At 35.7% G+C, this 11820-nt stretch overlaps 1 protein-coding gene across 3 annotated transcripts in view; it reads left to right on the forward strand.

The window, feature by feature from the left end:
* Nucleotides 1-11820, forward strand: part of COMMD1 (copper metabolism domain containing 1) — a 191815-nt gene that overhangs the window by 76505 nt on the left and 103490 nt on the right. For all 3 annotated transcript variants that reach the window (XM_030310678.1, XM_030310679.1, XM_030310680.1), the window contains exon 2: nucleotides 6815-7096. In XM_030310678.1, coding sequence (XP_030166538.1) covers nucleotides 6815-7096 — 282 coding nt within the window. The remainder of the gene's footprint in view (nucleotides 1-6814; nucleotides 7097-11820) is intronic.

Genomic DNA, 11820 nt, shown 5'->3' on the forward strand with positions numbered 1-11820 from the left:
ATTTGGTCTTGTCACTGTTTTTAAATTGTAGCAATTCTACTAAGTGTATAATGATATCTCATTGTGGTTTTATTTATTTTTATTATTAGTTTTTCTATGTAGTCTCTACACCAACCTGGGGATCGAACTGAGTATCAAAAGTCAGTTGGCTGTACCAACTGAGGCAGCCAAGTGGCCCTGATTGTGGTTTTAATTAACATTTTTGGTGATAGCTAATGATGTCGGACATTTTTCATGCACTTATTCTCCATTTATATATCCACTCTGGTGAAATGTCTCTCATCTTTTGTCCAGTTTCTAATGGGATTATTTGTTTTTTGTTTTGTTTTGTTTTTCTGACGCAAAGCAAGAGCCTTTTGATAATTTGTTTTTTAATGTTGAATTTTAAGGTTCTTTATATATTCTAGGTATTAGTCCTTTGTCAAATGTTTGTTTTGAAATTTTTTCTCTCAGTTTGTAGGTTGTCTTTTTCATCCTCTTCACAGCATTTTTTTTTTTTTTTTTTTTTTTTTTTTTTTTTTTTGCATAGGACAAAAGTTAAATTTTGATGTGGTTGACTTAACAGTTTTTTCTTTTATGGATCATGCTTTGGTGTCAAATCTAGGACCTCTTGTCTAGTTCTTCCTTACAAAGATTTTTCAAAAAATATTTACAGTTTTGGGTAACTGCCACCTGGGTGGCTCAGTCACTTGAGCATTGACTCTTGACTTTGGCTCAGGTCATGTTCTCACGGTTCGAGGGATCAAGTCCTGCCCTGGGCTCCATGCTAGCAGTACGGAGCCTACTTGGGATGTAGGATTCTCCCTCTTCCTCTCTTTCTGTTCCTTGCGCCCGCTTGCACACACTCTGTCTCTCTCAAAATAAATAAATAAACTTCAAAAAAATATAAAGAAAACATTTACAGTTTTATGTTTTATCTAGGCCCATGATCTATTTTAAGTTAATTTTACATAAGTTAGGAAATTTATGTTAAGGTTCTTTTCTTTTCCTAAAGTATATCTACTTACTCAACTACCTTTTGTTGAAAAGATTTTCTTTTCTCTATTGAAAAGATTTTGCACCTTTGTCAAAATCAGTTGTTCATATTTGTGTGGGTCTATTTCTGTGTTATGTATTCTTTTCCATTAGTTTATGCATCCTTCCCTCTGCAAATACTGCGATCTTGATTATTGTAGCTATATCTTAAGTCTTGAAATGGTGAAGACTGATTGCTCCCACTTATTGCTTTTTTTTTCCTCAAAATTGTTTTATCCTATTTCCTTTGGCTTTCTGTATAAATTTTAGAATAATTTTGTCTGTATATATAGAATTCTTATGAGGAGTTTGATAGGAATTGCTTATGTATCAATCTGTTTCTTTTCTCTGAAGTAGGCTTGAATAACTTGGCATGCTTTTTTTCTCTTTTTCTCCTACCTAACTTTTTGTGTTGATTTGAAATTCCAGTTTCACATTTATAATTACTAATTTTTAACATTTAAAAATTATTTTTGGTTCATCATATTCCAATCACATATATCTTTAGCATAATGCTGCTTTATGTTGACTAGGAGACCAGCAATTTCTCTAAGCTGCCCACTATCAGTAACATAATGTGGAGTCAATGATTATAGTCTAGCAGCATTAATTTTGCCAATAATATTAACACGATGGTTTGCATTTTTATTTTTTATTCAATTTCTCTCCTTCCTCTGATTTTGTAGCCTAAATTACCTTTGGCTCTGAGCTCCTTGCTCAGCAAGGCTAGATTAGGCAAACAAATCAACACATTGGGATTGTTTCTTTATCTAAGAGTTTATGGTTTGTGATATACATGAGATAATTTTGTAAAGTAAGAAATTGATGACTTGAAATAATTCTAGACTTTAGGTTGATCTGTAGCATTTATTATTTTTGGCTTAAATAGTTTTTGATACGGTTGCGAGTGCTTTTTATACCATGAATTCAAGGGCTTATGTTAGATGCTGTAATTGCAGAAATATGTAGACCCTGCCCTCACAGATTATAATCTGTTGGGTGAAATAGGCTTGTAAACAGGTAATTTCATTACATCGAGGTAAGTATAATGACAGAAATATTAGGCATTTTTGGAATAGAAAGTGGGGGCTGCTTGGATGGCTCAGTCAATTGTGTCCTACTCTTGGTTTCAGCTCAGGTCATGATCTTGCTGTTCATGGGATTGAACTCCGCATCAGGCTGTGCATGCACTGAAGGTGCAGAGCCTGCTTGGAATTCTCTCTCTCTGTCTCACTCAAAATAAATAAATAAATAAATAAATAAATAAATAAATAAACCATGTATATGTATATGTATATGTATATGTATATGTATATGTATATATAAAAGGAGTAGAAAAGAGCCCTTACCTTACTAGGGGAGGAGGAATATTGGGGAAGCCATGCTTGAAATGAGTCTCGAATGGTAAATAGGAGTTAATCTGGTGAAGGACATTTAATCTGATGGAAATTAATGTGATGGAAGGACATTTCAAGCAGTTAGAATAATGAACAAAGACACATAAAAAGAAGTAGCATATTAGGATTTCTGGTTGGAGAATTACAAACAGGTTAGTACTATGTGAATGGCAAGTGTGGGAAGCAGGAAGTTTATGAGGCACCAAAAGATAAGCCAGACCAGATCTTGTGGTGTTGAGCTTGGACTTTATCTTCATTGGTTCTCAAATCTATGGGGTCCAGTGTTTCCTTCCTGTAGTAAATATTTTCTAATGCCCCTTTATTATTTTTAAATAGAATTTATTTATAGTTATAATTCATATATAATAAAATTAACATGCATCATTTCTAACAAATTAACACGATGACATAAATGTACTATAACGTCAAGTTCTAAGAAACATGAAATAAAGTAATTTGAAATATGTATTTTAAAATGTAAATGTTCAAGCATTACTGCATTAGAACATGTAATGAATCATACAGATACTTGTACTTCTATGTAGAATCCCTGTGAATGTGCAGCAATAAACATGGACTTTTATAGATGTATTGGTAATTCAGATATTTTAGTTGCTATTGCCATTGGTAATATTCCAAAACGTTCAACAACCTGTTTGTAAAGTTCTGACCAAATTAAAGTACAAATAATATTAGTTTCATTCCCATAAATTTGATGTTTATTAAAACTGCAAAAAATTTTTTTATGAAAAAAAGATTAATTTCTAGATTCAGGTAATTATAAACAAGTTTTTCCACATAATGTTAAGTGGAACATTGCCAAGTCATGTGGGACATGAGTCTGTTTGTTTTATGGGATGTTCTTGAGAAGGGGTTGGTAAACTACATCCCAGAGGCCACACTGCCTATTTTTGTATAGCTTATGAGCTAGGAATAGTCTTTATATTTTTATTTATTTATATGTATATTTTAAATTATCAGGGTTTCTTTTTTTTAAGTTTATTTATTTATTTTGAGAGACACAGGAACAGTGGGAGCAGGGGAGGGGCAGGGAGAGTAGAAGAATCCCAAGCAAGTTCTGCACTGTCAATGCAGAGCCTGATGCGGGACTTGAACTCCCGAAACTGTGAGATTATGACCTGAGCCGAAATCAAGAGTTGGAAGGTTAACAGACTAAGCCACCCACGTGTCCCAGAATGGTTTTTATATTATTTTTAGAGAGTTGGACCAAAAAACAACAAAAAAAAAGGAGGAATATGTAACACCTTTATGGAAAGTTTGTCAATTCATTTTCTTGAGCATTGTAGGATGCTGATCATCCCTAGATCCTGTTTGCTAGATGCCAGCAGCACTCCAGTCACTATGAAACCAAACATAGCTCCAACATTTTTCAAGTGACTTCTGAGGGCCCTACTACCTTGCTGAGGACCACTACCCTAGATGATCAGTTTTCAATATTTTATTCCATCGTGACACACTTAACAAATAGTAATATGCATGATTTATTCCCATGTAGAGTTCTTATGTTCGTAATTTTCTGTTTTTTTTCCTTACATTCAAGGAAACAATTAAAATGAAGCAGGAATTGGGGCACCTAGGTGGTTCAGTCAGTTGAACATCTGACTCTTGATTTTGATTTTGAGATCAAGCCCCACATTGGGCTTTGTGCTGACAGTGCAGAGCCTGCTTGGGATTCTCTCTCTCCCTCTCCCTCTCCCTCTCCCTCTCTCTCTCCCTCTCTGTCCCTCCCACACACTTTCTCTCTCTGTCTCTCTGTCTCTCTCTCAAAATAAATAAATAAGAATTTGAAAAAAATAAGGCAAGAATTGTTAATATAAGGTTAACCTTGAAAACCCTCCAGTTTATACTTATAAAAATAAATCTTTACAAACTTCAGTACTTTTATTACTACTAATAACATTACTTGTAACTTATAACTTACATAGGAATGTTTTATAATTGACTGATAACCACTATAGCAGCTCTTGGAAACCTTAAAGCAGGGAAGTGACAGTATCCTATTGACATTTTAGATAGATTACTTTGGTGGGTAATAGAAGATAGACTTGAGGAGTTACAAAGTACAAGCCTAGTTTAGGTACAAGATGGTGGCCTCTCGAGTATTCTATGCTGGGTAGTAGGGACAGAGCAGAGGAGACACATTATTGGAGAATTATTTCAGATATAAAAATCAGTAGAAGTTAATGAACAAAATGTAGGCTTAGTTCTTAACCTTTGTTGCTCATTAGAATTATTTGGCATGCTTTTAAACAATGCCAATGCCTGGGCCCCAATTTAGGATTTTTAGAAATCAGAAGTTCTGGGATAGAGTCTGGGAATTGATATTTTAAAAACGTACCTCATGATTCTAATTTGCAGCTAGTGTTGAGAACCACTAATTCAAGTTGTGGAGGAGAGAGAAGAATAAGGGATAAGTGAGTAGTACCAGGCTGCCAGCTAAGGCTACTGGTTGATAGAGGGGGCATGCTTTAAACAGTGTCTGTTCCATGGTAGCTATTCAGATATTTTTGGTATAAATGAGAACTGATGACCTTGAACTTGAACCAAAACCAGTTCCTTATTTAATTTCTGATTATTCTAAATTTGGATGAATTAACCCCAGTTCAAGATATAATCGACTGGGACCCAACCAAAATAAATGCTATCACAGGTAAGGTTATATCAGAATGGATATCTTGATATAATTTGAGGAAAAGAATGATATAAATCACTGATGCTGTGGTGTGATATTGTGAAGCAAAGTGCCAGCTGAAATAATTTGACTTCATTATAGTACATTATACAAATTGATATTTCTATTGAGTGCCTTAGAGAAGTTGGGTCCTCATACCAGGTAAATAGGCAGGTATTCAATATATGTTTATTAAATTATACGGTGAAATATCTTTATCAGAAAGTTGTTATATTTATCATACAATTCTTTTTATGTTAATGGAAGAATGAAAGGCAGTATGTTTGTCTTTCAGCCCCAATTCTACTTCCTCTACCTATATTCTACCTGTACGCTGTCTTCCTTTACACTCCTCTGTTCTCACTGCTACTGCCCAAGTATAGTCAGGACCGTTGGTTCCAGTGATAGGAATATAGCTCAAACTGTCTTGAATATTAAATTGAATTTTTTGGTACCTGTAGGCAGAAAGGATGCTGAGATAACATACAAAATTAAAAAAAGGTTTACAGGAACCGGGGCTTTGGTGGTTATAGAGCAGGGATATCATTCCATTAGAACCACTCTCATCTCTGCTTGGCTTTGTTCTTTTTTATTGCAATCAGGCCTTTGCCAACAGATCAAAGATAGCAGTCTGCAACCCAGCCTCATAGCCTTCTGCTTCCAGGATTCCAAGAGGAAAGACCATTTCTACTCCTGTTCTAAATTGAGAAATTGATTTCAAGTAGCTGTTGTTTCCAGAGAAAGGAGGCTACTATGATTTGTCTGGTTTAGAGCTCATGCCAACCCCAGTGGCCAGGAGAGGATAAGGATATACCAAAGAAGAGGCAAGGAAAATCTTGAGACCAAATCATAAGTCACTGTCCTCTCCAGGGCTCCATTGCCACAGACCCTTGATGATTTTCCACTTCAGTTTATTTATTTAGCAGCTTACTATTCACAAAACAGCAATGATAATTAAATTTTGAAAATTTATGGAGAAATGTAGAGTAGTATACAATTTTAGACTAGTAGTATTGTAAATGAGCTATTTGACTGAAGATGGACTACACAGCTAACATAATGCATTCATTTAACAAAATGTACTTAGTTCTTCTATGGACAAGGCATTGTATAGTCGTAGTATATCAAACCAAGCCTGGCTATAAGGCATTGTGAAATTATATAAGATTTCAACAGAGGATGAGTTAATTCATTTTCTTGTTTTATTATTTAATTATTTAATTTTATTATTTTTCCCATCATGGAACTTGGTATTTAAGAATTAGATTCTAGTTATTGATATAGAATTTGAGTGACATGGAATTTTTAACAAGTAGTTTTCTTTTCTTTTTTAAATATTTATTTGAGAGAGAGAGAGAACACGAGCAGGGTAGAGGGAAAGAGAGAATTCAAGCAGGCTCCATGCCCAGTGCAGAGCCTGATGTGGGCTTCAATCTCACGATACTGAGATCATGACCTGGGTTGAAATCAAGAGTCAGATGCTTACCCGACTGAGCCATCTAGGCACCCCAGCAAGTAGCTTTTCTGATACTCAATATTTGTAAAAAGAATGTTTTGTTCTTTTAAAGAGCTTATTCTCATTACTGTCATTTAATGACGCTTTTGAAAGCTGATTAGTGACTAGAGTCATTCAAAATATGATCTGTAGTTAAGCTATCTTTTTCTAGTTATTTACCAAATTCAAATTATATAATTTTTTCTGTCTTTATAGTCAATTGCATCTGCAGACATGGATTTCAACCAGTTGGAGGCATTCTTGACTGCTCAAACCAAAAAGCAAGGTGGGATCACATGTGACCAAGCTGCTGTCATTTCCAAATTCTGGAAGAGCCATAAGACAAAAATTCGAGAGAGCCTGATGAACCAGAGCCGTTGGGACAGTGGGCTTCGAGGTCTGAGTTGGAGAGTTGATGGCAAATCGCAGTCAAGGCATTCAGCTCAAATACATACCCCTGTTGCGATAATGGAGCTGGAAATAGGAAAAAGTGGACAGGTGAGCCCAACTTCAATCAATTTCCTTTTATAAACTACATTTCCTATTACATATTAGATGATAAAAATAATAGGAAAAGACTCTGTTTCCTAGAATCCCTTTTCAGATATGGAATCATCTGAAAATTTGGATACTCCTCGTTGTGGATAGAATCTGGAAATCAGCCTCATGGTCCTGGCAGCTATCTCAGAATAACAAAATGAGTCAATGAGGTGATTGCACAGAGAGTGGCCACCATTCCATTTTGGTTACATCTCAGAATTCTTGGCATTTGCTCAGAATTCTTGGCATTTGCTCAGAATCTCCAAAGCAATGATAGAGATGCTAAATAAAGACCAGGAATTGAGATTAAACGACGCAGAACAAAACTGTCTCACCCAGTCATCTTTATGGGCAGTCAGATATAGGAGGCAGTGCATCTTAATTACAGCAATGTGTTGTTCCTAAAGACCCTAAGTGTGCTATCTCTGTCCTTGAGCCCACAAATAATTTTTAATGTGATCTTGATTATTTACAAAACAGTTCCTCTTTTTCTTGCAGTTTCCATAGTCATTATAGCAGGTAATTTTAGCATCTACATTGTTTTTCCTGAAGTCATTCAGTTTGTGCTTTAGATGATGCCAGATCAGACTTTTAATGACCTGGTATATGTCTTTGGGGGAAGAAAAAAAAAGCAGCAACCCATAATTAGGAAGAGAAAACCCAGATCACTGAATTAGCCAACCAGATTTATTTTCATATGAATAATCAAATAAGTGCTTCTATTACATTCTAAATTTTTTTTTTTATTACATTCTATAGTAGAAATTTATTTTTCTTCTAGGGATGAGCATTTTTTTAGCTGTCAGTTCCCCTCATATATTCCCTTAGGATTTTTCAGTGTTTGTAGTTCTATAATGATACTAATTTTAATTTAAAATGTAATTCCTCTTAAAAAATAATTCTTTTACAAAATACGTTTGGAGAATCATTTCTTTAGTTATTGTAAAATAGTGCTATTGCTTTTATTGGTTTTGGTTTGTCGGACCCTAAAGTCCATTTTTTTAACCATTGTGTTAATATGCCTTCCTTCTATTGTTCTAGACCAAAAATCTGACAGATTAAAAGGTGTGATAAGTACACTTGGATATCTAAGTTTACCAACCATTTTTCCAGGCTGTTCATTTTTTATTTGGCAATAGTGATTATTTCATTTTGTCTTTAAATATTTATCATTTGGGCAGGAATTGAAAACATGCATATCTATTTCAAGACATTCCTAGAAAGCTATTATAGTACTTCTTTAATTTGATACTGTCTTACTGTTTGAACTCAGGTTTATTATGTGCCTTTTGATTTTAGTAACTTACATATCATCTGAATTTATTGGGTACTGCTATAGGTATTTCTAAATCTACTTTAACATATTTAAAATATTTTCTTTGATCTTGTTATCCAAAGTGACATTCTACTCTGTGTGTGTGTGTGTGTGTGTGTGTGTGTGTGTGTGTAGAATGGTTTTGTCAATCAGTAAATCACTACAAATAATTTGTTGGCTAGCTTCAGGGTTATTTTGTGATAAATTAGAACAGGTTGGTAAACTCTTTTTTTTTAAGTGGCGAGATATTTTATACTTGACAACCATATAGTTTCTGTCATAAGTACTCAACTTTGTTGTTGTAGCTCAAAAGTAGCCACAGACAATATGTAAATAAGTGGGCATTGCTGTTTCTAGAAAGTTTACTTACCACAATATAATCAACAGGTCTTAGAAGTCAGAGAGTCCATAAGCCCTTACTAAGGTGAATTACACAGGTGAGGTAGTATATCCCCAATTTCTAGAGACGGTATCTGAGATAAATACATTACTTGTTTTAGACAGAGCTAACGTAGTAAAATGAAAATCACTAAATTGATTTTTTCGAAAAACCATTCACACCAACATTTAGGAGCTTTTGTTAGCTTCTCACAATATTCTGTGCCAAAAAACCAAGTTGGTAGTACAATATGGTAGTCAACAGTATTGATAGGAATATTGCTCAGCAATAAAAAGGAAAGAACTTCTGGGGCGCCTGGGTGGCGCAGTCGGTTAAGCGTCCGACTTCAGCCAGGTCACGATCTCGCGGTCCGTGAGTTCGAGCCCCGCGTCGGGCTCTGGGCTGATGGCTCAGAGCCTGGAGCCTGTTTCCGATTCTGTGTCTCCCTCTCTCTCTGCCCCTCCCCCGTTCATGCTCTGTCTCTCTCTGTCCCAAAAATAAAATAAACGTTGAAAAAAATTTTTTTTTAAAAAAAGGAAAGAACTTCTGATAAACACAATAAAATGGCTGAATCTCAAAGTCATTTGCTGTGTGAAATAAGCCAGATATAAACTTTTTATCATAATGTATGATTTCAAGCATATAAAATCCTAGAAAATGCAAAGTAATCATGACAAAAAGTATATGTCTAGGTTAAGAGTAGAGGGAGGGATAGATTAGATTACAAAGGAGTGTGGGAAAACTTTTAAAAGTGATAAAAATATTTATTATGTTAATTGTGGCAACAGTTTCATGGGTGTATGCATATTTCAAAACTTATGAAATTGTATACTTTAAATGTGCACTATATTGGACATTACTTATACTTCAAAGTTTTTGATTTAAAAAATGGTCACCATTGGGGCTCCTGGGTGGCTCAGTCAGTTAAGCATCTGACTCTTGATTTCAGCTCAGGTCATGATCTCAGGGTCGTGGCATTTAGCCCCATGTTGGGCTCTGTGCTGGATGTGGCTCCTGCTTAAGATTCTCTCTCTCCCTCCCTCTACTGCTCGCACTCTCTCTGTCTTTAAAAAAAAAAAAAAAAAAAGGTTACCATGAAAATGATTAAAGTTGCTCTTTAACCCACAAAATGCTTTGAATGCAAATATATTCTTAACAAGAAAAGTTTTAAAAAAAGAAGTAAACAATAATTTAACCTATTCCGGCAATAAAATATACAGCCCCGATCTTACAGGAAATGTTTTTGTGAGACCTGGATCTTTGGTTAGTTCTTCTGTCAGCTTCTAAGTGAATATTATTTGTGAAGTAATCCACTATATCATATTTCCAGTTTTTAGAACATCTATAGGTAACAAAGTCAAAGTTATTTTCATATGTAGACATTGAATGAGCTTGTGAGAGAAGTGATGAGCCTAGGATACTAAGAGGTTGCTTCCAAGAAGAGTGACCAACTTTTTCGAACTCTGTGTGTATGTGTACATGCATGTATGTGTATTTATATACCCCAAAACAACTAAATTACTGTCTTCAGTTTATGTCATTTAAAATCAGTTGTTCTCAATAATGGTTGCACATAAGAATTGCCTGTGGGGCTTTAAAATTTTTCATGCTTAGGACATTGCTCAGACCAATTAAATAAGAATCTAGGGGGATGGAACCTGGGCATCAGTATTCTTTAAAGCTTATGATTCCTTGGCACAAAAACAGACACATAGACCAATGGAATAGAATAGAAACCCCAGAACTAGACCCACAAACGTATGGCCAACTAATCTTTGACAAAGCAGGAAAGAACATCCAATGGAAAAAAGACAGTCTCTTTAACAGATGGTCCTGGGAGAACTGGACAGCAACATGCAGAAGGTTGAAACTAGACCACTTTCTCACACCATTCACAAAAATAAACTCAAAATGGATAAAGGACCTGAATGTGAGACAGGAAACCATCCAAACCCTAGAGGAGAAAGCAGGAAAAGACCTCTCTGACCTCAGCCGTAGCAATCTCTTACTTGACACATCCCTAAAGGCAAGGGAATTAAAAGCAAAAATGAATTACTGGGACCTTATGAAGATAAAAAGCTTCTGCACAGCAAAGGAAACAACCAACAAAACTAAAAGGCAACCAACGGAATGGGAAAAGATATTTGCAAATGACATATCAGACAAAGGGCTAGTATCCAAAATCTATAAAGAGCTCACCAAACTCCGCACCCGAAAAACAAATAACCCAGTGAAGAAATGGGCAGGAAACATGAATAGACACTTCTCTAAAGAAGACATCCGGATGGCCAACAGACACATGAAAAGATGCTCAACGTCGCTCCTTATCAGGGAAATACAAATCAAAACCACACTCAGATATCACCTCACGCCAGTCAGAGTGGCCAAAATGAACAAATCAGGAGACTATAGATGCTGGAGAGGATGTGGAGACACGGGAACCCTCTTGCACTGTTGGTGGGAATGCAAACTGGTGCAGCCACTCTGGAAAACAGTGTGGAGTTTCCTCAGAAAATTAAAAATAGACCTACCCTATGACCCAGCAATAGCACTGCCAGGAATTTACCCAAGGGATACAGGAGTACTGATGCATAGGGGCACTTGTACCCCAATGTTTATGGCAGCACTCTCAACAATAGCCAAATTATGGAAAGAGCCTAAATGTCCATCAACTGATGAATGGATAAAGAAATTGTGGTTTATATACACAATGGAGTACTACGTGGCAATGAGAAAGAACGAAATATGGCCCTTTGTAGCAACGTGGATGGAACTGGAGAGTGTGATGCTAAGTGAAATAAGCCATACAGAGAAAGACAGATACCATATGTTTTCACTCTTATGTGGATCCTGAGAAACTTAACAGAAACCCATGGGGGAGGGGAAGGAAAAAAAAAAAAAAGAGGTTAGAGTGGGAGAGAGCCAAAGCATAAGAGACTCTTAAAAACCGAGAACAAAACTGAGGGTTGATGGGGGGTGGGAGGGAGA

This window comes from Lynx canadensis, chromosome A3, assembly GCF_007474595.2.
Source record: "Lynx canadensis isolate LIC74 chromosome A3, mLynCan4.pri.v2, whole genome shotgun sequence".
NCBI classification, from domain to species: domain Eukaryota; kingdom Metazoa; phylum Chordata; class Mammalia; order Carnivora; family Felidae; genus Lynx; species Lynx canadensis.